This window comes from Panthera uncia, unplaced genomic scaffold, assembly GCF_023721935.1.
Source record: "Panthera uncia isolate 11264 unplaced genomic scaffold, Puncia_PCG_1.0 HiC_scaffold_1468, whole genome shotgun sequence".
NCBI lineage: Eukaryota > Metazoa > Chordata > Mammalia > Carnivora > Felidae > Panthera > Panthera uncia.
Window position 1 is genome coordinate 9,333 of NW_026058105.1, and position 23,927 is coordinate 33,259.

Consider the following 23,927-nt stretch of genomic DNA (forward strand, 5'->3'; position numbering starts at 1 on the left):
GTCACTCACCTGCCTGGACGCCCCTGGTCTTGCTTCCAAGTCCCCTCTAGCGACACACATCCATCCCAGTGCCCCAGTCCCCTTGAGCCGAGCTTCTCACACTAACACCCCAACAACTCCTTCGGCCATCTCTCACCTCATAGGCCCTTCAGTCCTCTCGTCCTACCCTGCACCGCCCACCCCTCCACCCGCACCTCTGCCCTGCAGGGAGCCACTTTCCCGCAGAAAGGGCCCAGGGGTCCCCCGGATTCTCCTGCCCGCACTGCCTACACCCCATGGAACACCAGGTCTCCAGGATTCTGCCCCCTCCGGCACATCTGGAGCATACCCACCTCTCCACGTGCCCATGGCCCCCACTGGTCCACATTCTCCCACGCCCTCCACCCAGGGCCACCAGCTTACACTTGTCCAAATTCCGAGCTGTTTACAAGGTCATGGTGACTTTTGCCGTAAGTCCAAGTTCTCCCTGATTGGCTGACCTCTGCATCCCGTTCGACGAAAACTGTGCTCCAGGCACGGGGAGGCACGTGCGCCTATGTCACCTGCAGGCCTGGCATCGGGCAGTCCCCATCTCCCCTGCTGCCCAATGCCTGCCTCGGTTCATAGTTCAGGGCCACGTGGCCTGCTGGTTAAGTGCAGGGGCCCTACAGTTGACTCTTAGCCTTGCCATTAACTAGCCCTGCAACTTTGTGCAAGTTTCCTAACCTCTCATGCCTCAGTTTCCCCACCTGTGAACTGTAGAAAATCAGGGTACCCCTTCTGGGGTCATGGTAAGGGGTGAATGAGTTCACACACGCAGAACACTTAGAGCGGCCCTGATGGTCAGGAGGACATCAGAAGTAGCAGAAATGTGTGGTTCAAGGTCAGCTTAAATCTCACTTCCTCTGTGAAGCTCTCCCTGATGCCCTGAGCCCCCGTAGACTTGCCTCCTCTCCCTCCCACACGAGGTGTCCTCCAGAGATGAGCTGTTCCAGCAGTGGAGCCTCATCGGTGGGCACGTAGTTCTGCCCCCCCCCCAGGCCCGGGACAGACACCCTTGGATCAGGTGGCAGTGGGCTTTGTCTCTGAACTGTGAGGCCCAAGACCGGCACCTGGTAGGCGCTACGGAATACCTGCCTGCCCACCCAACGGGAGGGCACTGCCCGCTCTCACCTGCTCCAGCCAGGTGCCCACCGAGGCCAGCAGAGGGCAGCAACGCCCTGCCCTGCACCGGCAGGCACAGGGGCGGGCGGGGAGGGGCCGGGCGGCCCAGGCAGGCCCCGCCAGAAGTGGGGTTGGGCGCGATTGCGTTGTGGGGAGGGAGGCCAGGGCTGTGCTGGGGACGCACTTCGGGCACTGCCAGCTGCTCTTCAACCCCTGCCAGCGGCCCACCCAGGTAGGCAGGAACTGGGGCTGGCGAGGACGCGGGGTGCAAGGGACGTTGGGTCGTGGGGTGCTGCCTTGGGGCGTGCTGGGTCTGGGAGAAGCCGGGGGTCTGCAGGGCCCGCTCGCCGGAGAGGGCAAAGGCCATCAGGCGCCCCGATCCAACACCTCCTGAGGCCTTAGGGGCACGGCACCCCCTGAGGGGGGCGCCCTGGAGCTGGGAAGCGGGACCCCAGGCTTCTACCCCCCAAATGGGAAAGCTGGCGGGGTTGGGGGCAGGGGGCAGGGTAGAGAGGAGGCCCGCCTGGCTCCCCACCCCCACAGCCACCCAACCGGCCCGACCGGGTGGCAGTGAGCCCCGCTGCCACCACCTTGCCCCGAAGCTGCTGCTGTGGTGCACAGTGGAGAAAGTGGTCACCCCACCCCGCGTGCACCTGCCCCCGCGCCACATCCCAGGACCCCTGCTCTGCCAGCCTGGGATGCAGACGGTGCCCTGTGAGGTTGGCCAGAGAGCCAGCTGCCGGTCGCCACTCCCTTCCCACCCCCTCCTGCGCCCCACACACAGAGGGGACCTCTAGGCCCATCTCGGGCCCGTGTTTCCCGGGCGAGGGAAACCAGTTGCCACGACTGAGGCTAAGTACTGGGTTCCTGGGGGCCATGCCCCCGCCCCCTCGTGCGCATCCTCTCTGCCTCAGCACCCCCCCACACAGCACCCCCCCCACGGGCACCGCCCCCTACCATCATGCTGCACCTGGCACGACTTTCCCAGTCCCCCGGGGCGGGGCTGGATGGACACAGGTCGCTTGCTCTCTGGACAGTCTTATTCCGGGCCAAGGGGGTGGGGGGGGTGCAAGGTCTCCTGGACGGGCTGCCTTTGTCAGCATCTCCCGGCCCCCAGCCTGGACAAAGGCAGGCATTGAGGGCCAGGACTGGCACTTCGACCGGGCACCAAGGCTACCAAGGCTGAGGCTGGCATCGCAGGGGCTCAGCGCCCTGACCTTCCCGTGGGGGCCCAGTGGCCTACCCTGTGCCCTTCACAGGGACCCGGGGGGCGGGACACAGAGGCGCACGCTGGCTGGCACGGGGCGGGAGTGGGCCGGGGCCGGCCGTGTGGGTCTCATTTTGCTGGCTCGAAGAAACCCTGTCCTTTGTCCCCAGGTCCCGGGGGGTGTCTCTCTGGGGGTGGGGCGTGGCGGGGAGCCCCCCAGCCCGAACAGCCCGGGTGGGGGTGAGAGCACCAGACAGTGAGTCCCTGGCCCGGGCCCGCGGACAGAGGGGACATTGTTGGGGTGGAGGCAGGGCTGCCTTGGCCCGGCCACTATTCACAAAGCTGCCAGCTGCGGTGGAGCCCAGCCGCCGGGCCCTTGGCCCCCCTGGCCTCCCTCCTCCCCCGGGGCCGAGGCTCCAGTGTCTCCCTCCCACTCAGGACAATGCCCCCCACAGCCGCCTTGTGCCCGTCGCCGCCGCCCTGGGCCGGCCGAACTGAGGAGATGGGCCTCCCTCGGCGCCACGCTGCCCAGGAGACCCCTCTGTCGCTCCCCTTCGAGGCGGTAAGCGCCTGGGTCCCCCGTCCACAGACGTGGTGCCAGGGGTGGGGGGCGGGGGTGCGAGGCAGGGCAGGCACAGTGGTCCAGGGGAGCCCGGGCGCGGGGCTCCCGTGCACCACGTCTGTTCCCCTCACCCACACAGCCCGGGCCTGGCCGCCGAGATCCCGGGTCCACAGGAAATGCCCCTGTCCCCAGGCCGGGCCTGGCCTTCCTGTCTGTGTCCCTGAGATAAGGGGCTCCGGGGCCTTCCTCGGGGCTCTGCCTCCAGCCGGCACACCCGCCGGGGCCCGGGCTGGCGTCTCCACCGCCAAGCCGCAGGGCACCCAGGGACAGCGGGCCATGCCCAGCTGCGCAGGACCCCAGCCCAACTTAGGACCTGGACTCTGTCCCCTTCTCTGCGGCTCTGCGCCCAGGGGCTCTGCGTGGTGAGCCGGCACTTCCTGTCGCCTCGTCACCTGGCAGCCGTGGGGACCCGAGGTTGTGGAGCAGGGGCCAGGACGCGGGGCGGCCTCCTCTGGAGGCTCGGGGCCCCCACAGGCCCAAGGGAGATAGCTTTAGCGTGAGCTCCGAATGGCTCCACATGGGTGGGGGTGGGGGTGCCCAGGCCTGGCTTCGCCCCTGAGTGCCCTCTCCTCAGGCAGGCTCACCCTTCTCTCTCTCTCTCTCTCTGTCTCTCTCTCTCTCTCTCTCACGCCTGCACGTCAGCACCCCGGGGCTGGGGCCCCCGCTCTACCCCTGCACCCGGTGTCGTCTCTCGGTGCTTCCCCACGGCCTCCCCAAGTGCCCACTCTGGCTGGCTCCCAGGTGTCCCCCAGTCCCCACTCTGACCCCCTCCCAGCCCTCTCCTCTGCCCTGCCTCCATTGCCACGTGATCGGGAAAGGGACAGAGAGACAGAGAGGGAGACTCAGAATCTGAGGCAGGCTCCAGGCTCCGAGCTGTCAGCGCAGAGCCCGACGCGGGGCTCGAACCCGCAAACCTCGAGATCGCGACCTGAGCCAAAGTCGGACGCTCAGCTGGCTGAGCCACCCAGGCACCCTGGAGAGGGTCCCTCTTTACATCTGGCCCTGCCTGCCCAGGGCGAGGTTTCTCTCCACGCCGTCGCCGTCTCTCTCGTGCTGTGGCTGTCCCCCACCTTGCATGGTGGCCCGGCTCCCCTTGCCCCCAGGCTGACAACTGCCACCAGCCTTTGTTCTACGTCCCTGTCCTCTTCCTTGTCTTTCCCTCCCCTTCCCGCTTGCCTGGCTGCCGCAGCCTCTCTGCCTCCCCTGGTGTCTCCCCATCAGCACCTCCCGCTTCTCCCCTGCCCCTCCCTCCTCTCCCGCCCTTTCCCCTCTCTCACTGCCCCTCCGTGGCTCAGAGTCCTTCTGTTTTGTTCTTGTGCCTTTTCAGGACCCGCCCCGTCCTTCAACAATGTAGATGCTTAAGACGTAGGAGATGAGAGAAATTCTTTCCTCGGGCACACGTGTGTGTGCCCCCCAGCCCACCCTCTCCCCATCTCATGGATACTGTCTCTGTGCCTCTCTCTGTCTCTCTCTCTGCCCCTTTTCTCCCTGTCTCCCTCTGTCTCTCTCTCTGTCCTCTGCCTCCCTTCCTATCTGTCTCCCTTCTGGATCCTCCTCTTCCTCTGGTGCTCTCTCCACCCCTCTTCGTCGGTGTCTTTCGCTGCCCTGACATGTGCGTGCGGGCGTGGGGTGTGGAGGCTGGTGCTCTCCCCCCCCCCCCCCCCCCACCAGGCCTCGCTTGGCTCCGCTCTCCCCCCAGGTACCTGTGATGGCTCCCCGGCCTCCCCTTGGGCCCCACCTCCTGCTCGTGCTGCTGCTGTGCCCGCCGCCGCCCCTGGCCGAGGCCCGTCACTTCTCCGCACCCAACACCACCTTCAACCACTTGGCCCTGGCCCCTGGCCGCGGCACCCTCTATGTGGGTGCCGTGAACCGCCTCTTCCAGCTCAGCCCCGAGCTGCAGCTGGAGGCCGTGGCTGTCACCGGCCCTGTGTTCGACAGTCCCGACTGCGTGCCCTTCCGTGACCCGGCGGACTGCCCGCAGGCCCGGCTCACCGACAACGCCAACCAGCTGCTGCTGGTGAGCGGCCGGGCCGGGGAGCTCGTGGCCTGCGGGCAGGTGCGGCAGGGCGTGTGTGAGAAGCGGCGCCTTGACGATGTGGCCCAGGTGCTGTACCAGGCCGAGGACCCTGGCGACGGGCAGTTCGTGGCCGCCAACGCCCCGGGGGTGGCCACGGTGGGCCTGGTGGTGCCTACGCCAGGCCGGGACCTCCTGCTGGTGGCCAGAGGCCTGGCGGGCAAGCTGTCGGGAGGGGTGCCGCCCCTGACCGTGCGCCAGCTGGCCGGGCCGCAGCCCTTCTCCAGCGAGGGCCTGGGCCGCCTGGTGGTGGGCGACTTCTCGGACTACAACAACAGCTACGTGGGGGCCTTTGCCAACGCCCGCTCCGCCTACTTCGTCTTCCGCCGCCGGGGCGCACGGGCGCAGGCCGAGTACCGCTCCTACGTGGCCCGGCTCTGTCTCGGGGATGCCAACCTTTACTCCTACGTGGAGGTGCCCCTCACCTGCCAGGGCCAGGGCCTCATCCAGGCTGCCTTCCTCGCCCCGACCACCTTGCTGGGGGCATTTGCCGCAGGCCCCAGCGGGGCGCAGGCGGCCCTGTGCGCCTTTCCCCTGTCTGAGCTGGACGGGAGCATGGACCGGGCCCGGCGCCTTTGCTACACGGCGGGTGGCCGGGGCCCCAGCGGCACGGAGGAGGCCTCCGTGGAGTATGGAGTCACGTCTCGCTGCGTCGCCCTGCCCCCCGTGAGTGCCCCTTGTCACCGCGGGCTTCGTGTGCCGCCTTCGTGAGGCGGCCCCGTCTTGCCTGGCCTGCCTCTCCGTCCCTGTCGCTCCGCGGTGTCTCTCGGCCCAAGGCGGGGACCGCCACGCGTAGTCCCAGGCTGTGGGTGGCTGGATGCTGTCAGGTGACAACCAGCCGCTTAGAGGATGTCCAGGAGGGCCGGGCTCCTAGCTGCTCTTGGCCTGTGTCCCTCTGCTGTGTGAGCTTGTCCTGACACGGGGCAGGGGGCCTGACCACTCTGTCCCGGGTCCCCCAGGGTTCCCTGGCCTCGCCCTCCAGCCTTGACTAGCTCTGGGCCCGGGGTAAGGCACTTCCTGCCTCTTCCAGGAATCTGATCCCCTCCCTGTCCACCCAGGACTCCCCCGAGTCATACCCCTGCGGTGACGAGCACACGCCCAGCCCCATTGCTGGCCGCCAGCCCCTGGAGGCCAGGCCGCTGCTGCAGCTCCGGCAGCCCATCAGCGCCGTGACAGGCCTCCAGGCAGATGGGCACACGATAGCTGTCCTGGGGGACACCCAGGGGCAGCTGCATAAGGTGAGGCCCTGACGGAGGAGGGGCTACCTGAGCCCTGGGCCCTGGGCGCCAAAGGCCTCCACGCTGCCCGGCAAGGCCTGGCCTCGCTGGCTTGACTGGGGGTGCCCCTGCCCTGCTCGGGGAAGCCCCAGGTCCCTCATGCCTCTCGGGCCGCGTCCCGCTGGCAGGTCGGAAGGCCACGCCACACACTGATGGCTGGCTGGGTGCCGCCTCCTGGGACGCCTAGGTGCGTGACTTGGGACGACTTCCCAGGAACCTCCTGGGCAGTCCCCGTTGCTCCAGATCGTAGCGGGAGCCAGCGGTCAAGGCGGGCAGGATTGCCACGGGAATGGGGTGGGCAGTGCCCGGTCCCCAGAGTCAGCCTGGCCCCGGAGGTCTCTGCGAGGCAGACTCTGGCCTCCTCGTGACCTGCTCACCTCCCTGCAGCTGCCCTCCTGCCCCTGGCTCCCAAGGCCCTTAGCCGGGGTGGCCGGGTGATGCCCAAAGAGGGAGGTGATGCCGGCAGAACAGGGCGCCCGTGGACCCGCCCCACTCCCACACACGGCCCATGGCCCGGCCACCCCGGTCTGGCAGGAAGAAGAGCCGGCTCTACGGGAAAGGGTGCCTCCTGGGAGCCCCAACCGAGAGGAGAGCACGTGCCCTGGGTGGCCGGCCCGTGGCCATCTCAGGAGCAGGCCTTGTCGTCCCTCCAGGTCTTTGTCAATGGCTCCCGAGGCCAGGTGTACCACTCCCAGCAAGTGGGGCTTCTGGGCTCAGCTATCAGCCCAGACCTGCTGGTGGACGGCGGGGGCAGCCACCTCTACGTCCTGACTGCCCAGCGGGTGAGGCTTGTCCCGGGGCAGGGAGGGCACACGCACCCCGAGTCCCCGCACCCACCGCCCCTGGCCCTTGCCGCCCCCGCAGGTGGACCGGGTGCCCGTGGCAGCGTGCCCCCAGTTCCCTGACTGTGCCAGCTGCCTCCAGGCCCGGGACCCGCTGTGTGGCTGGTGCGTCCTCCAGGGCAGGTGAGCGTGGCTGACAGGTGGTGTGTGCCCGAGGGCGCCCCAGGGGCACTGCCTCCACCCTGCCCCTGGAGGCCCAGCCTGCTTCCTCCTCCTTTGCCAGCCCCGCCCCCAGCCAGGCCTCCGCCGGGGGGCAAGCCTTCCCCGTGCGGCAGTGGCCCCCAAAGCCTGCACACTGACCGGGAAGCCCTGTCTGCTTGGCCCCTTCCTCTTTTTTTTTTTTTTAATGTTATATATATATATATATATATTTTTTTTTTTAACGTTTCATTTATTTTTGAGAGACAGGGAGGGAGGGAGGGAGACAGATGGAGAACGAGCAGGGCAGGGGCAGAGAGCGAGGGAGACCCAGAACCCGAAGCAGGCTCCAGGCTCCGAGCTGTCGGCACAGGGCCCGACGCGGGGCTCGAACCCATGAAACGCGAGATCATGACCTGAGCCGAAGTCGGACACTCAAGTGACTGAGACACCCGGGCGCCCCCTTGGCCCCTTCCTCTTGAGCGTAGTCCCTTTCACTCCCCCTGAGACCCACGTGGCGGGCCAACGGGCCCCTGTCCCACAGGTGTACCCGCAAGGGCCAATGCGACCGAGCAGCCCAGGCCAACCAGTGGCTGTGGAGCTACGAGGACAGCCACTGCCCGCATGTGCAGACCTTGCTGCCGGCCCACCGCCCGCGCCAGGAGCAGGGCGTGGTAAGATGCCCGCCGCTAGCTGCCTGCGGGGGTGGGGGTGGGGGGCTGCCCCCAGGCCTCCCCGGCCTCCTGTCCTGCTGTCTCTGCTCCCACCCCGCTCCGCCCTCACCCCTGCTCTGCCCTAGCAGCATCTCCTTTCCTGAGACACCCCCCCCCCAACGAGAAGCCCCTGCCTGCTCTGTTTTCCTTGCGTGTGTCCCAGGTCACCTTGTCTGTCCCTCGGCTGCCCACCCTGGCCATGGATGAATACTTCCATTGCGCCTTTGGGGACTACGACAGTTTGGCTCACGTGGAAGGGCCCCACGTAGCCTGCATCACTCCTCCCCAAGATCAGCTGCCTCTGAACCCTCCAGGCACAGGTGAGGGGCCCCTGGGGCGGGGAGGTTGGAGACCGGGGCGAGAGCTGCAGGGGCAGGAGCCGCATGACCTACCACCATCCCCTCCCAGACCACGTCACCTTGCCCCTGGCTTTGATGTTTGAGGACGTGGCCGTGGCCGCCACCAACTTCTCCTTCTACGACTGCAGCGCCGTCCAGGCCTTGGAGGCGGCCGCTCCGTGAGTGCTGGGCCTGGCTGCTGGGCAGGGGTGGCAGCCCCCGACAGAGCCCAGCCTGAGCAGCCACCGCCCCCCCCCCGCCCCTCCAGGTGCCGCGCTTGTGTGGGCAGCCTCTGGCGGTGCCACTGGTGCCCACGGAGCAGCCGCTGTGTGTACGGGGAGCACTGCCCAGAGGGGGAGGTGACCGTCTACAGCGCCCAGGAGGTGGGTGGGCCCAGCCCCCCCGACCCACGCTATGCCCTGCCCGGGCCCCTCAACTTCCGAAGGGCTAAAGGGTCTCCTTTCCGCAGGCGGATGTCCGGGTGCGTGGCCCAGGGGCCTGTCCCCGGGTGGAGGGCCCAGCGGGTCCCCTCCTGGTGCCTGTCGGTTGGGAGAGCCGTTTGGCCCTGCGCGTGCGGAACCTTCAGCATTTCGGAGTGAGTGGGGGATGGGGACGGTGGGGGTGGGGTGGCTGACCGTGTCCAGGGTCCTGACGACGTCCCCTCCCAGAGCCTGCCCGCCTCGTACCACTGCTGGCTGGAGCTGCCCGGAGAACTTCGAAGGCTGCCGGCCTCTCTGGAAGAGACGGCCGGGGACGTGGGCCTCATCTACTGCCAGGCCCAGCAGGTGTGTGGCCGCCCCACAGCCTCACCTGCCACCACACACTTTCTGTAGCCCTCGGGGGCCCCGCACGGCCCTTGCCTCGCAGACCCTTCCGGGCCATCGGTGTCCTGTCGCCATCCCGCTGCCTGCTCTGCGTAGGCCCGGGGCGTGCAGCGGGAACATGGCACCCACAGCCTCTGCCCCAGGCTCGCAGTCTGCCGGGAGACGTGGGCACGGAAGCGAGGCACCCATTCTGGGAGGAGGGTCCTGGAGGAGACGGGGGCCAGGGGCGTCCTGAGTCGGGCCCAGCCTGACCCCAGCCTCCACCCACAGTTCTACCCCTCCATGGCCCAGCAGGAGCTCCCGGTGCCCATCTATATCACCCGGGGCAAGGGGCAACGGCTGGACAATGCCCACACTCTTCATGGTGAGCTTGGGGACGGCAGGGCGGGTGGCACAAGGCGCGTGGCAGACGGGATGCGCCTCAGTGCACCACCTGGCCTTCCCTAGTGACCCTGTACGACTGTGCCGTGGGCCACCCCGACTGCAGCCGCTGCCAGGCGGCCAACGGAAGCCTGGGCTGTCTGTGGTGCAGCCACGGGCAGCCCGCCTGTCGCTACGGTCCTCTATGCCCCCCCGGGGCCGTGGAGCTGCTGTGTCCCACGCCCAGCATCGACGCAGTGAGCCCCCAGCCCCTCTGCCGCCCCCCATCCCACGGCCTACCCTTCCACCCCCTCCCCATCCGCCCTGCTGCGCTCTCCACTCTCCTGACCTCACCCAGGTCAGACCAGCCTGCGCTCAGGCCCCCGAGCCCTAGCGGCTCTGTCCTGCCTCAGGCTGGTCAGCTGGCTGGGCACCCCTACTGCAGGTCGGAGGTGGGATCCGAACACTCCATCGTCACCCTTCCCTGCTGCAGATCGAGCCCCTGACCGGGCCCCCCGAGGGTGGCTTGGCCCTCACCATCTGGGGCTCCGACCTGGGCCGGGACTTCGCTGAGGTGCGAGACGCCGTGAATGTGGCTGGCCGGCCCTGCAGCCCTGAGCCCTCCCTCTACCGCACCTCTGCCCGGTGAGGCATCCTAGCCCCCCGGGGGGGTGGGGGGCGGGGGAGGGATGCCCTCCCGGGGAGGCCCTCAGAGAAGGGAGGCCTGGAGCCAAGGAACGTGGGCCCGGGCCAGATGCGCCAAAGGAAGATGAGCCAGGGGAGGGAAGGAGAGGGGAGCTGGCAGCGAGAGGGCGCAGGTCCTGGGCAGTGGCCGGTGAGTGGCCCACGGCTCCTGCTGAGCGAGGGCCTGACCAGCCACCGGGTCTCCATTCCCCAGGATTGTGTGCGTGACATCCCCTGCTCCCAACGGCACCACAGGGCCAGTCCAAGTGGCCATTAAGAATCGGCCACCAGGCGTCTCGACCCAGCATTTCACCTACCAGGTCAGTGCCCACGCCTGGGTGGTCCCCGAGCAGAACGACAGTAGGAGGGAGGGGCCGGAGGGCATGGACATCTAGGTGAGGCTTTCAAAGTTGGCCTGGGAGGTCGCACGAAGGGCCGCCACTTGTCCAGGAGCGAAGCCACGGATCTGACTGTTCATTCAGGCCCCTGAGCCGAGGACAGTGGTGGCATCTGTCCCGGTGCCGAGGAGAGGGCAGTGAGGGACTGGAGCTTCCTGCCGGCACAGCTCGGGAGTGAGGGAGAGCGGGGACGCCTCCAGACACTAGCTTGAGTCCCCGCCACCCACTGGGGCTAATTCTGAAGCCAGGAAGCCCAGGGCGGGAGCGGGGGGAAGCAGGGCCCAGTTAGTATCGGGAGTTCTGCGGCGCCCAAAGGTGGTGATTGGATCTCAGGGTTTAGAGCTGGGGTGGGGTGGGGGGGCTGGGAGGTGTAAGCCGTGGCAGAGGAGGCCATCCCGAGGGGCAGAGACGCAGCGAGGAGAGAAGAGCCCCCTCCGAGGGCAGGGCAGCTAGAAGGAGAGCCGCGGGGCTGCAGAAGCCCTGACACAGGGGTTCCGGAAGGAGGGTGTGGTGGGCGGTGGCCCGGGTGACGAAGCACAAGTGCCTCGGGGACCAGAGCCAAGGTGGGTGAGTGCCAGGCCAGGCTGCCATGGCTGCCCCAGGCTGCTCTGTCCCCCAGGACCCCGTCCTGCTGAGCCTGAGCCCCCAGTGGGGCCCCCAGGCAGGGGGTACCCAGCTCACCATCCACGGGCAGCACCTGCAGACAGGAGGCAACGTCAGCGTCTTTGTGGGTGGACAACCCTGTCCTATGTGAGTGTCTCTCCTCCTGGCCCCAAGCTGGCTGCTGTCAGCTCGGGGCATTCTCTGCAGGCCTCACTGTCCCCTCATGTACTGGGGGCAGTGGAGTCAGGGCTCCCTAAAAGCCCCCATCAAAGTGCAACAGAAATGGCCACTGTGCCCATCCCTAGTACCCTGTGCCCTCACTGAGGGAGGCGACGTTGGGTCTCTGGTGGGGTGGCCAGGCCCAGGCTAGAGTGCAAGATGCCAGACCCCTCCCCACCCTGCAGCCGGGAGCCGGTGTGTCCCGAGGCCATTGTGTGCCACACCATGGCCCAGGCCAGCCCAGGAGAAGCTGTGGTTCGAGTGGTGTTTGGCCACGCCCAGCGCACGCTGCCCACCAGCCCGTTCCACTACACCGCCAACCCCCAGCTTGTGGCGGCAGAGCCCAGCGTCAGCTTCCGGGGGTGAGGACCCAGTCCGCTCGGGGTCGCCGCCGCACCTGGCCGGGGAAGCGGGGCGGGGGCGGGGCCTCCCGCCCGCGCCCCGCCCCTGCTGACTGCCGCCCCGGCACAGGGGCGGGCGGCTGATCCGAGCCAGGGGCACGGGCCTGGACGTGGTGCGGCAGCCCCTGCTGTCCGTGTGGCTGGAGGCCCCGGCGGAGATGCAGGTCGCAGGGGCCCGGCCCCCGTCCTCAACCCCGACGAGGAGCTGCGGGACCCCCGCTGCAGCCCCCCAGGCTTGTATCCAGCTCGAGGGAGGCCTGCTGCAGGTGAGCGCCCCACCGGCCGGCGGCGGGGCCGGTCGTGCCCGCGGAGGGAGGACGGCGGCCCGGGGTCCACCTGGCCCCCGGGGAGCGAGCGAGGGAGCCCCAGCTCACCCCACCTGGTCCTGCCCCCGGCTGCCTCCTAGTGCTCCACCGTCTGTTCCGTCAACTCGTCCAGCCTCCTCCTGTGCCAGAGCCCTGCCGTGCCAGATGGGGCGCACCCGCAGCGGGTCTTTTTCACCCTAGACAACGTGCACGTAGACTTCGCCAGCGCCAGCGGGGGCCAGGACTTCCTGTACCAGCCCAACCCCCGCCTGGCCCCCCTCAGCCGCGAGGAGCCCGCCCGCCCCTACCGCCTCAAGCCGGGCAACGTCCTGGACGTGGAGGTGAGGGCTTCTGCCAGCCGGCTCTGTGCGGGAAGCGCGCGCCTAGGCTGGCTGTCCTGGCTCGAGCCCCCCCCCCCCCCCCCCCCCCACCGTGTGTCTCCCAGGGCCAGGGCCTCAACCTGGGGATCAGCAAGGAGGAGGTGCGCGTGCACATCGGTGACGGCGAGTGCCTGGTGAAGACCCTCACGCTTACCCACCTCTACTGCGAGCCGCCGTCGCGGGCCCCCCAGCCCGCCAACGGCTCCAGTAGCCTGCCGCAGTTCGTGGTGAGGCGGAGCTCCGGGTGCCGAGGCGGCTGGGCGGGCGGAGCCCTGAAGGCCCGCACTCAGGAGCCCCGTCCCCCCAGGTTCAGATGGGCAACGTGCGCCTGGCCCTGGGCCCCGTCCAGTACGAGACTGAGCCCCCTCTGTCCGCCTTCCCTGTGGAGGCCCAGGTGGGCCTGGGCATGGGCGCGGCGGTTCTCATTGCCGCTGTACTCCTCCTCACCCTCATGTACAGGTGAGAGCGCCCCGCAACCCCTGAGCGAGCTTCCCCCTTCACTGGTGGAGAGGCGCCCCCTGCCCCTGGCAGGCCTCCAGGCAGCTGGCTACCCTGGCTCGGTGACCTCGGCCCCGCCAGGCTCGGGCCCGAGGCTGACACCTGGTCCCTGGGCTGCAGGCACAAGAGCAAGCAGGCCCTGCGGGACTATCAGAAGGTTCTGGTGCAGCTGGAGAACCTGGAGATTGGCGTGGGTGACCAGTGCCGCAAGGAGTTCACAGGTGGGGTGGGGGCCGTGGGGAGGGGGTGGTGGGCAGAGGGCCCGGCTGGGCCCGAGCCCACGCCTGGGTGACTCCCGGCCCGCAGACCTGATGACCGAGATGACCGACCTCAGCAGCGACCTGGAGGCCAGCGGGATCCCCTTCCTGGACTACCACACGTATGCCGAGCGAGTCTTCTTCCCAGGGCGCGGCGGCTGCCCACTGCAGCCCGCACCCGAGGGGCCTGGCGAAGAGGGCCGCCGCGCCCCCGTGCGCCAGGGCCTGACGCAGCTCTCCAATCTGCTCAACAGCAAGCTCTTCCTCATCACGGTGAGGACTACGTGGCTGGGCAGGGCGCCCGGGGGCGGGGGTGCGGCGGGGCTGGGCAGCCGGTGGGGGCACAAAGGTGGGAGAATACGCGGGGCTCCCCTAAGTACCCCCCCCCCCGCAGCTCATCCACACCCTGGAGGAGCAGCCCGGCTTCTCCCAGCGGGACCGCTGCCACGTGGCTTCTCTGCTGTCTCTGGCGCTGCACGGCAAGCTTGAGTACCTGACTGACATCATGAGGACTCTGCTAAGTGACCTGGCCGCCCATTACGTGCACAAGAACCCCAAGCTCATGCTGCGCAGGTTGGCTCTGGCCCGACCACAGGGCCCGGGAGCAGGGGTGGGGGGCTCCCCGCTGAGCTGCCCACCCGCCCGCCCTGCCCCTTCCTGGGGCCGGGCAGGGCCGGGAACCCCCGGGAGGCAGGCCAGGACAGAAGGCACCGGTAGGGAGGTAGATGGGCATCCTTCCCGGGGGCCCGGGCAAAGGGGACCGACAGGCAGCAGAGCCCTGGCTTCCCTCCTTTACCCACCTCGGCCCGGGGACGGGGTGGCCCCGCAGCACCACCCCCTCTGACCTGGGGCCTGCTCCCCCCAGGACAGAGACCATGGTAGAGAAACTGCTTACCAACTGGCTGTCCATCTGTCTCTACGCCTTCCTGAAGGTGAGAGGCGCCCCAGGTGACACCTCATCCCCTCGCTTCACGCGCGGGCTGCTGCGTGTGGCCTCGCGGACCTGGCCCCAATTCCCCCCGGGGCCTCAGGCTACGAGGGCTTGGAAAGGGGGAAGGCGTGGGGCGGAGGCGTCTCCCCTCGGAGCTGACACGGGCCTGTCCCGATGCTTGCAGGAGGTGGCCGGTGAGCCGCTGTACATGCTCCTCCGGGCCATCCAGTACCAGGTGGACAAGGGCCCCGTGGACGCCGTGACCGGCAAGGCAAAACGGACCCTGAATGACAGCCGCCTGCTTCGGGAGGATGTGGACTTCCGGCCCCTGACGCTGATGGTGTTGGTGGGCCCCAGGGCCGGCGGGGCCGCGGGGAGCGGTGCGGCACAGCGCGTGCCTGCCCGGGTGCTCGACACAGACACCATCACCCAGGTCAAAGAGAAGGTGTTGGACCAAGTCTACAAGGGCACCCCCTTCTCCCAAAGGCCCTCAGTGCACGCCCTGGACCTCGGTGAGAGAGCCCACCCACCCGTCCCCGCATGGGCCTGTTCCCACCTGTAGATGCTCAGCCGGGCCTTGCTTCAAATGGCAGGCTTGGGGGACAGGCTGCAGGCTAATCGGCCTCCCCGCGTGCCCCCAGAGTGGCGTTCGGGCCTCGCTGGTCATCTGACCCTGTCAGATGAGGACCTGACCTCGGTGACCCAGAACCACTGGAAGAGACTCAACACCCTACAGCACTACAAGGTAACCGGCGGGCAGGTGCTGGGGGGAGGCAGGCCCCCATCTCTGGATCAGCCAGGGAGGAAGCCCAGCCTCTGCTCATCGCCCCACCAGGTCCCAGACGGAGCCACAGTGAGGCTCATCCCCCAGCTGCACAAGGGAGGCGCCGTCTCCCAGAGCCTGGCCCAGAGCTGCCTCTTGGGGGAGAGTGAGTCCCGCGGCCCCCATGTGCCCATCTGTGCCCCAGAGCTGAAGTGGGCAGGCAGGAGCCCTGGGCTTGCCGTCTGCCTTGCCTGGGTGTCCCCCACACCGCGCCAGTGGGCAAGCGAACGCTCTAGACTGGGCCGAGGGCCTGGGGCAGACGAGGGCGCCAGCTCGTCCTGGTTGGGGAGCTCTGGGACAACGGGGTGTTGGGCTGAGCGAGCCCCTCGGCTGCCACCCTCTCTGCCTCTCTTTTCCCAGGCTGGGCATCCCCGGCCGGTGGTGTGGGAGAGCAGGCAGGGGCACAGGACTGAGGCCGGGCTTCTGCGCCCTCAGACACCCCTATGCTGGAGGATGGCGAGGAGGGCGGGGTCCACCTCTGGCACCTGGTGAAAGCCACCGAAGAGCCGGAAGGGGCTAAGGCCCGGCGCAGCAGCCTGAGAGAGCGAGAACGGGAGCGGGCGCGCGCGAAGGCAATTCCAGAAATCTACCTCACCCGCCTGCTCTCCATGAAGGTCGGTGCGGCTGCGGAGCTGGGGGGAGGAGCCACAAGGCTGGGAAGGTTCCCGGAGCGGGGCCCTGACTGGGCGGTGGAGAGGGCGTGGTCCCGAGAGGTAGAGGGGCCCCACCCACTGACGGAGCCCGCCCCGGCCTCCCGCACGGCCCCTCCCATGCCTTCTAGGGCACGCTGCAGAAGTTTGTGGACGACACGTTCCAGGCCATCCTCAGCGTGAACAGGCCCGTGCCCATAGCCGTCAAGTACCTGTTCGACTTCCTGGACGAGCTGGCAGAGAAGCATGGCATTGAGGACCCGGAGACCTTGCACATCTGGAAGACTAACAGGTGCCTCGCCTACTGTCCCCGCCCCCATGCGGTCGAGACATGGAGTCCCAGAGGGATAAGGGCATTGCCCGGGGTGGGGTCCACAGGGCCAGGACGCGAACCTACGTGTGGTGTCACGCACCCTGGATTTCTGGCCGCCCCCGACACGGACTCGTAAGACAGCTCCCTGCGGAACTCTGGTCCGAGGCCCGGGCTGACGATGCCTGTGGCCGACCCTTGTCCCCAGCCTGCTGTTGCGATTCTGGGTGAACGCCCTGAAGAACCCACAGCTCATCTTTGACGTGCGCGTGTCAGACAACGTGGACGCCATCCTGGCGGTCATCGCCCAAACCTTCATCGACTCCTGCACTATCTCGGAGCATAAAGTGGGCCGGGTAAAGGCAGAGCCGGCCCTGGTAGCTTCCAGAGGGGTGACGAGGAAAGGCTCAGGGCACACGCCACGGAGGCTCAGTACCCAGCCCTGAATGGGCCTGGCGGTGGGGGTGGGGTGGTGGCGCCTAACGGGCCGGGAGGCCCGGGGGGGGGGGGGGGGGCACCGGTGATGCATTCAGGGTGACAGGGCCGGAGCTCCCCCGCCTCCCCGCTCAGGCCCACCCCTACCCGGAGCAGGACTCCCCAGTGAACAAACTGCTGTATGCCCGGGAGATCCCTCGCTACAAGCAGATGGTGGAGAGGTAGGTGTCGGGCCACGGCGGGGGGGGGGGGGGGGGGGGGGGGGGGGGGGGGGGGGCTGCCCGCGCCTAACCGTGTCTCCCCTGCCAGATACTACTCCGACATCCGCCAGAGCTCCCCGGCCAGCTATCAGGAGATGAACTCGGCTCTGGCCGAGCTCTCCGGGGTGAGGCGCAGCCCAGGGGGCTCACTCCTCCATGTTCGGGTGGGGGCGGGGTGGAGGGGGGAGGTTTGGGGTTTAAGGTCCAGGCCAGGGCTCACCCCTCCACGTGCCGCCCCCAGAACTACACATCAGCCCCCCACTGCCTGGAAGCTTTGCAAGAGCTCTACAACCACATCCACAGGTATTACGACCAGGTGAGGCCTGCCGCGCTCCAGTGGGGGGAGGGGCGCTCGAGGCGGGGGGGGGGGGGGGGGGGGGGGGGGGGCACGGCCCCAGAGCCCAGAGCCAGGCCCCGAGGATCCTCCCTGCCGGTGGAAGCAGGTGTCTGGGCCAATCTGGGCAGGGGGGAGGGAGGGCCCAGGTTGGGGAAGGAGCGTGGCTTCTGTCCAGATTCCTCGGGGAGGCCTGGGGCAGCTCCTGCTGGACCCCCCCAGGCTGGCACGGCCCTGGGTAACAGGCAGAGCACGGAGGCCTCAGGCAGGGCACCCTCTTCTGCCCTGGCAGATCATCGGTGCCCTGGAGGAGGATCCCGTGGGCCAGAAGATGCAGCTGGCCTGCCGCCTGCAGCAGGTAGCAGCCCTGGTGGAGAACAAAGTGACGGACCTGTGAGCTGGTCACCTGAGGCCCAGCGGCCTGGAGAGGAGCAGCACTGCCCGGATGGAGCCAGCAGCCGAGGAGGGGCCGGCAGGGTGCGGAAGGGGGTCGTGCCCGCCAGGGGGCTCCCTGCCACCTCTCCCACCACCCGCCCTTCCTTCCCCTACCCCGGCTTCTTTCTAATTTATCGTAATCCTTACCTCTTTCCCCCGCCTCCCCCACTATATTTATTTGCTTGCTGGAGAATCACATCTGGAAATAAAATAGAAATACATCTTTTTAGAAAAAACCCCAGCCTGTGCCTGTCCCTGTGAGAGTTTACTCAGTGCCTCCCTTCTTGGTCCTCCCCTCGGCCCCACGGCTGTGACTTCTGCCCGAGGAAAAAGGGCCATCCGGCACACACACACCCCCCCCCCCCCGTGCCTTCCTCTCTTCTGTCCCCTCACCGCCTCCCTTGGCCCACCCGCCCCCACCTACGGCCACCCCACCCTACCCCTACCAATTCGTTCCTGGCCCAGGGACAGCAGGACCAAGCATCTCCCATCTTCGCCTCACCACGGTCACTGCCGAGCCCCCACTGCTTCTTTCTGACTGTCCGACAGTCCCCAGCTGGCCTCCCCGCTCCACACCGGCCCCCTCCGCTCCCTCCTGGGAGCAGCCAGAGTGATGTTTCCAAAGACCAAAAGTGCCCGTCAGCCTCTGCGAGGATCTCACACAAACGCCCACGGGTTCCGTGAGGACCCTTGGCCGCCCAGGGCCTCCCTGCCTCTCCCCACTCCCGACCCCTCTGTGGCCAAAGAGGCCCCCGGCCTATCCTGCTGCAGACCTCACCCCAGCCGGGTCCTGCACCGCCCTGGAAGCTTGCCCACCCACCCCTTGCTGGGCAACCGACTCTTCCTGGTCTGGTCCCTCGGATGCAGCCCCAAAGTCACAGGCTCCAGAGGGCTCTGCCTGACCTGGAGGTCCCTCTGTCACCGGCCTGTTAGAGCTGGGGGCTTGTCTGGGCCCCACCGGAGGAGGACCCCTGAGGGCAGGGCCAGGGTAGATGGGTCCCTGTGCCCCCCACGTGGGCACGTGGCACATGCTGGTGGACGCAGGGAGGAAGGCAGGGATGGCCGGGCGCTGAGGAGCTGGAGGGGAGACCACACTGCGTCAGGGCTGGGGTCCTCAGTAGGTGGGTTCCCGGGCTTCGACACCGTCCCAGCACCTCTGGTGGGAGCCGCCAGTTGCCTTCGGCTCATGCCCCTGATTCCATCATCCGGGATCCCCAGCGACACCACATTCAGGGGAGAGGGGGGCGCCTGCCTAAGGGGTCAATGAGCCACAGGAAAAGCGGGAACCCCACTGAGAGCGGGCAGGGAACAGGGCACCCATGGGAACGGGGAGGGCCTCCTTCGCCAAGGCTACCAGAGGCCCAGCAGGAAGCCAGAGAATGTTCGGAAAGTGTCACGGCGCCCTAGGGTATGTGGGGTGTGTAGTAGCGCCCGACCTGAGGACTGGGCTGTCCTGTCCACCGCCCCGCCTCAGCTGGCTCCAGCTCCGGAGCGCAGGGACTCCGCCTGGGAAGCAGGTTGCCGGCAGTCCCCACTCAGTGGGCCCCCTCGGCCACCCCTGGGGCAGGGCGGGGGCGGGGGGTGGCTGGGCCCGGGGACCAGGCTTTCCCGGGCGGCCCGTGGCCGCACCGCCTCCTCCCGCCGCATACCTTGCCCACAGCCGAGCAGCTGGGAGGCTATTTATAAAGGCGGGTGAGATCAGCGGCCGAGGCTATAAATGCGCGGGCCGCCGCCGGGCCCCACAGGAGCAGCCGCCCGGGGCGCGGGAGCTGCGGGCCGCGCGGCCGGGATGAGCGCCAGCGCCGGTGGCGGCGGCGGGGACAGCGGCGGCGGCAGCAGCAGCAGGTAGGGTTCGGCCGGGACGCCCTGGGCCCCCCGCCCCCGCCTTCCCCGGCGCCTCGAGTGCTCACTGGCCGCCCCCCAACCCGCAGCTCGCAGGCCTCCTGCGGGCCCGAGTCTTCGGGCTCCGAACTCGCCCCCGCCACACCGGCGCCGCGGATGCTGCAGGGGCTGCTGGGCTCCGATGACGAGGAGCAGGAGGACCCCAAGGACTACTGCAAGGGTGAGGCCTGGCCTCGGCGCAGGCGGCCAGGTGGCTGCCGCGGGACACAGGGCAGCTGGGGAGGAGGAGGGTGCCGAGGCCGGCCCACGTGGGCCAGGGGGCCGGCGGGGCTGGATCGTCCTGGCCCCCCCACACCCCCCCGCCCCAGGAAGGCGCCACCACCCACCACGCTCTACGGACTCCTTCCCCAGGCGGCTACTACCCCGTGAAGATCGGCGACCTGTTCAATGGGCGGTACCACGTGGTGCGCAAGCTGGGCTGGGGCCACTTCTCCACCGTCTGGCTCTGCTGGGATATCCAGTAAGTGCCCCCTCCGCCCACCCACCCCCCCGGGGCCCAGTGCCAGCCAGGAGCCCACCCCTGGGCTCCGTTGGGGCCACCACGATGCCCCCACGGGTCTGGCCGGGCCGGCGGCCGACGCGGAGCTCGGTGTTGCAGGCGCAAGCGCTTCGTGGCCCTGAAAGTGGTGAAGAGCGCGGGGCATTACACGGAGACCGCCGTGGATGAGATCAAGCTCCTGAAATGTGTGAGGCGCCACCCTCCCCGCTCCCGGCTCCCAGGCAGGGCGGAGTTCCCAGAGGGGCAGGCTCCAGCTGGCTCTGCCTGGGAGGACCTGCGGGAGCAGGCCAGGGAGCCGCAGCCGCAGCCGAGGCCGGAGGTGCGCGGGGGGCGCAGCAGGGAGCAGCCGGTGAGGGCCAGGGTGGAGCCGTTCGTTCGTGGTCGCTTTGCTCCAGGTCCGGGACAGTGACCCCAGTGACCCCAAAAGAGAGACCATTGTCCAGCTCATCGATGACTTCAGGATCTCAGGGGTTAACGGAGTCCGTATCCTTTGCAGGACGAGCAAAGCGGCGTGGCGGCAGCAGTGCCCGCTCCCGCCATCCCAGCTGCCGGGGCCTCGGTTTACTGATCTGCACAATGGGGGCTTATCCCTTCTAGTGACACTAGTCTGCAAAATAGCCCCACCGCTTTGGGGGTTGTGTTTGCGCGGGGGCCAGCGGATGACCGGGCGGGCATCGGTTATCCACGGGCATTGCCGAGTTACCCCCAAATGGCAGTGCCGTCCACCGAGGAGCTGCTCCAGAGGCTCTCTGGCAAATACTTGGGCACGGGAGTGCGGCTGGCCTGACAGGCCTCCGTGTCTGCTCCCCCGGTGCCCTGCCCCCGGGACGAGCACCCAAGGTATCTCCCAAGTGGCACACCCGAGAGTGGCAGGGACACCATAACGACACCGGGCAGGTGGTGACTCTGCACCGCCAGACCCGTTGCTCCCCAGCTGCAGGTGGGCGGGGCCCGTGCCCCGCTGCCGTGGGCCCGCCGGCCACCCTTCACTCCCAGCCCCAGATGTGTGCATGGTGCTGGAAGTCCTGGGCCACCAGCTCCTCAAGTGGATCATCAAGTCCAACTACCAGGGCCTGCCCGTGCCCTGCGTCAAGAGCATCGTGAGGCAGGTGAGCATCACGAGTGCTCTGGGAGTGTGGCGAGGCGGCCGGGGCGGGGCTGCGAAAGTTCCGGAGTGGCTCTCCCCAGGTGCTGCACGGCTTGGACTACCTCCACACCAAGTGCAAGATCATCCACACAGACATCAAGCCCGAGAACATCCTGCTGTGTGTGGGCGACGCCTACATCAGGCGCCTGGCCACCGAGGCCACAGAGTGGCAGCAGTCAGGGGCCCCGCCCCCATCCCGCTCCACAGGTACCAGCGCGAGCCCGCGCGGGCCCAGGGAGGGGCCCGTGGGCCTCAGCCCCCACCTGAGTCTTTGTTCCTTTCTCTCCCCCGATGCCCCGACTGCCCCCCCTCAGTCAGCACTGCCCCCCAGGAGGTCTTGGTAAGTTGGGGTGCTCCTCTTTGCCTGGGCCTCATCTCCCCATCTCCTCAGAGCTCCCTCCTCGGCCTCTCTGGCCCCATCCCCTCCCCACGTCCCTACCCTCCCCAGGGATGAGGGTGAGACACAGGGTGGGTCGCACACGTGGGCGGTCGCTTGGGCGCCACTGCCTCCGTGGGCGGACGGTGCGTCCAGGGCCACGAGGGGCCCAAGCTGCCCCCCCCCCCCAGGTGAGGCGGGCTCCGAGCTAGACGAAGGCCCATCAGCTGCCCCCAAAAGTCTAGCTTCGGGCAGCGAAGGACTGGCGCCGAGGTGTGGGCCACAGCGGGGTGGCCCGGCGTTTACGTCCACGGTGGCCCTAGGGCCCAGAGGCCCCGTCCCCCATGAGCATGCAGGCCGCAGGGAGAGGCGTGGGTGCTCAGGGGCTGGGCGGTGGGAACCCTGGGGTGACCCGGGCTCTGATGGCAGCCCGGGAAGCTGTCGAAGAACAAGAGGAAGAAGATGCGGCGCAAGCGGAAACTGCAGAAGCGGCTGCTGGAGGAGCGCCTGCGGGACCTGCAGAGGCTGGAAGCCATGGAGGCGGCGGCCCAGGCCGAGGGTGAGGGGCCGCGGCGCGCGCCCGGCAAGCGCAGGCCACCGGGGTGCCGGCTCACACCCCGCCTCTGCCCCTCTCCCCAGACGCTGGCTCGAGGTTCGAGGGGGGCAGCGGCTCCACCTCCTCTTCCGGCTGCCACCCCGGGGGCGGGGCCGGGGCCGGCCCCTCCCCCGCCTCCTCCTCCCCCGCCACCGGGGGCGAGCGCAGCCTCAGCCCGGGCTCCCAGACGTCAGGCTTCTCGGGCTCCCTTTTCTCTCCCGCCTCGTGCTCCATCCTCTCAGGCTCCTCCAACCAGCGGGAGACCGGGGGCCTCCTGTCGCCCAGCAGTAAGTTGGGCCGGGCCTGCGGGTGGGCTCGGTGGGGGCTGGACAGGCGGGGGCCCAGCCGGCTCAGCCTCTCCCCCTTCTCTTCCTTCTCCAGCACCGTTTGGTGCCTCGAACCTCCTGGTGAACCCCCTAGAGCCCCAAAACGCAGACAAGATCAAGATCAAGATCGCAGACCTGGGCAACGCCTGCTGGGTGGTATGAGCCGGTCTGGAGAGCAGAGCGGGCACCCGGCTGCGAGGGCAGGGGCACAGGCCGGCCTCCTCCGAGCCCCACGGGCCCCGAACCGCCACTCATCCAGACCCCGGGCTCTGCCTCCTGACACAGACCCGGGACCGAGCCCAGACCAGCGTCTGTCCCATCCAGTCACCAGAACTGGACCCACTGCAAGGGGCGGGGACCCCTGGGAAGAGGCCAGTCCCTCTCGGGACCTCTGGGGACCCTGAGGCTCAGAGGGAGCCCCACTGAGCTCCTTGGTTGCCCGGCCCAGAGGTGGGAGATGGTGGGGGCCGCTGGGGGCGGGCCAGCCGCGGCCCCAGCTCCTCCCCAGGGCTCCCCTTGCCTCCAGCACAAGCACTTCACCGAGGACATCCAGACACGCCAGTACCGGGCCGTGGAAGTGCTGATCGGAGCCGAGTACGGCCCCCCCGCCGACATCTGGAGCACGGCGTGCATGGTACGCCCCAGCTGCCCTGGCCTAGGGCACGTTCCCCGCCCCCCCCCCCCCCCCCCCCCCCAGCCGGCAGCCTCACCTTCTCCCCCTTCCAGGCCTTCGAGCTGGCCACCGGAGACTACCTATTCGAGCCTCACTCTGGAGAAGACTACAGTCGTGACGAGGGTAGGGGGAGGCCGGCCCTGGGCTCAGCCTGGGGGCCTCCCGGCCGCCCGGCCGCCGCCCAGCCTCCTCTCTGTCCACAGACCACATCGCCCACATCGTGGAGCTTCTGGGAGACATCCCCCCAGCCTTCGCCCTCTCGGGCCGCTATTCCCGGGAGTTCTTCAACCGGAGAGGTAGGGCCGAGCGGGCTCGGGCCCCCTGGATGTGGGGGGTAGGGCAGGGAGCACGGGCTCCAGAACGGGGGGAGGGGGGCACGGGGTCCAGAGGCCCCCTTCCTGGCAGAGCCTAACCTCCGGCCCGCTGGCCGGCCCCCAGGAGAGCTGCGGCACATCCACAACCTCAAGCACTGGGGCCTGTACGAGGTGCTCATGGAGAAGTACGAGTGGCCCCTGGAGCAGGCCACACAGTTCAGCGCCTTCCTGCTGCCCATGATGGAGTACATCCCCGAGAAGCGGGCCAGCGCGGCCGACTGCCTCCGGCACCCTTGGCTCAACCCCTAGGCCCCACAGGCACTCTGCTCAGCTTGAGGCGTGCCCGCCCCCCCCCCCCCCCCCAGTGCCTTCAGGGAAAGCCGGACGGCTCCCGCCACCCTGCGAGCCACCCTTCGGGAGCTGCCCTCCTCCGCCCGGCAGCGTACGAGCTCTCTCCCGCCCCGCGCCCCGCGGCAGGGCGGAGAGATGCTGGAGCCAGGCCCGCCATTCAGCGTTCATTCTGTCCCCAGCCCTCACAGAGGGGCCCCGGATGGGAAGTGTGCGTGTTTCTTTTCTTAATAAAGTGTGAACTGAAACGTCAGCGTCCCGGAGTGACAGAAACACAGGAGCAGAG

General features: G+C 68.6%; 2 protein-coding genes across 5 annotated transcripts; both read left to right on the forward strand.

Annotated features, from left to right (window-relative positions):
- The first annotated feature begins 1,285 nt into the window (after positions 1-1,285).
- Positions 1,286-17,693, forward strand: LOC125917093 (plexin-B3). Of its 4 annotated transcripts, none has more exons than XM_049623358.1 (36): positions 1,286-1,375; positions 2,806-2,912; positions 4,672-5,712; positions 6,105-6,284; positions 6,977-7,105; positions 7,188-7,288; positions 7,848-7,977; positions 8,180-8,336; positions 8,425-8,533; positions 8,623-8,737; positions 8,824-8,949; positions 9,023-9,139; positions 9,449-9,542; positions 9,626-9,795; positions 10,032-10,183; positions 10,437-10,542; positions 11,240-11,370; positions 11,628-11,804; positions 11,914-12,109; positions 12,250-12,489; positions 12,594-12,755; positions 12,836-12,987; positions 13,147-13,247; positions 13,333-13,556; positions 13,678-13,856; positions 14,149-14,215; positions 14,399-14,726; positions 14,856-14,959; positions 15,050-15,143; positions 15,473-15,651; positions 15,819-15,979; positions 16,206-16,353; positions 16,589-16,653; positions 16,742-16,817; positions 16,934-17,008; positions 17,319-17,693. In XM_049623358.1, exons 2-36 carry the CDS (start codon positions 2,853-2,855, stop codon positions 17,421-17,423), a joined length of 5,751 nt encoding a protein of 1,916 aa, XP_049479315.1. In that variant the 5' UTR covers positions 1,286-1,375; positions 2,806-2,852; the 3' UTR covers positions 17,424-17,693. The 4 variants fall into 4 exon arrangements, with proteins under 4 accessions (XP_049479315.1, XP_049479314.1, XP_049479313.1 ...); XM_049623359.1 differs by lacking the exon at positions 1,286-1,375 and adding an exon at positions 4,300-4,372 and having other exon boundaries at positions 2,827-2,912; XM_049623357.1 differs by lacking the exon at positions 1,286-1,375 and having other exon boundaries at positions 2,761-2,912; positions 16,934-16,995.
- A 1,485-nt stretch (positions 17,694-19,178) lies between these two features.
- LOC125917090 (SRSF protein kinase 3) lies at positions 19,179-23,884 on the forward strand. The gene is made up of 15 exons (XM_049623350.1): positions 19,179-19,306; positions 19,393-19,523; positions 19,715-19,823; positions 19,962-20,049; positions 20,258-20,345; positions 20,865-20,971; positions 21,051-21,216; positions 21,324-21,349; positions 21,815-21,944; positions 22,025-22,267; positions 22,362-22,462; positions 22,833-22,940; positions 23,033-23,102; positions 23,183-23,275; positions 23,418-23,884. The coding sequence occupies exons 1-15, from the start codon at positions 19,179-19,181 to the stop codon at positions 23,600-23,602; spliced, it is 1,773 nt and encodes a 590-aa protein (XP_049479307.1). The 3' UTR covers positions 23,603-23,884.
- The last annotated feature ends 43 nt before the right edge of the window (positions 23,885-23,927 follow it).

Coding starts and splice junctions, on each gene's coding strand:
- LOC125917093 (XM_049623356.1), top strand. CDS start 2,793: ATGCCCCCCACAGCCGCCTTGTGCCCGTCGCCGCCGCCCTGGGCCGGC. Junction 8,337..8,424: donor TCTGAACCCTCCAGGCACAG/GTGAGGGGCCCC, acceptor ATCCCCTCCCAG/ACCACGTCACCTTGCCCCTG. Junction 15,980..16,205: donor CACATCTGGAAGACTAACAG/GTGCCTCGCCTA, acceptor CCTTGTCCCCAG/CCTGCTGTTGCGATTCTGGG.
- LOC125917090 (XM_049623350.1), top strand. CDS start 19,179: ATGCGCGGGCCGCCGCCGGGCCCCACAGGAGCAGCCGCCCGGGGCGCG. Junction 19,307..19,392: donor GGCGGCGGCAGCAGCAGCAG/GTAGGGTTCGGC, acceptor CCCAACCCGCAG/CTCGCAGGCCTCCTGCGGGC. Junction 23,276..23,417: donor GGAGTTCTTCAACCGGAGAG/GTAGGGCCGAGC, acceptor GCCGGCCCCCAG/GAGAGCTGCGGCACATCCAC.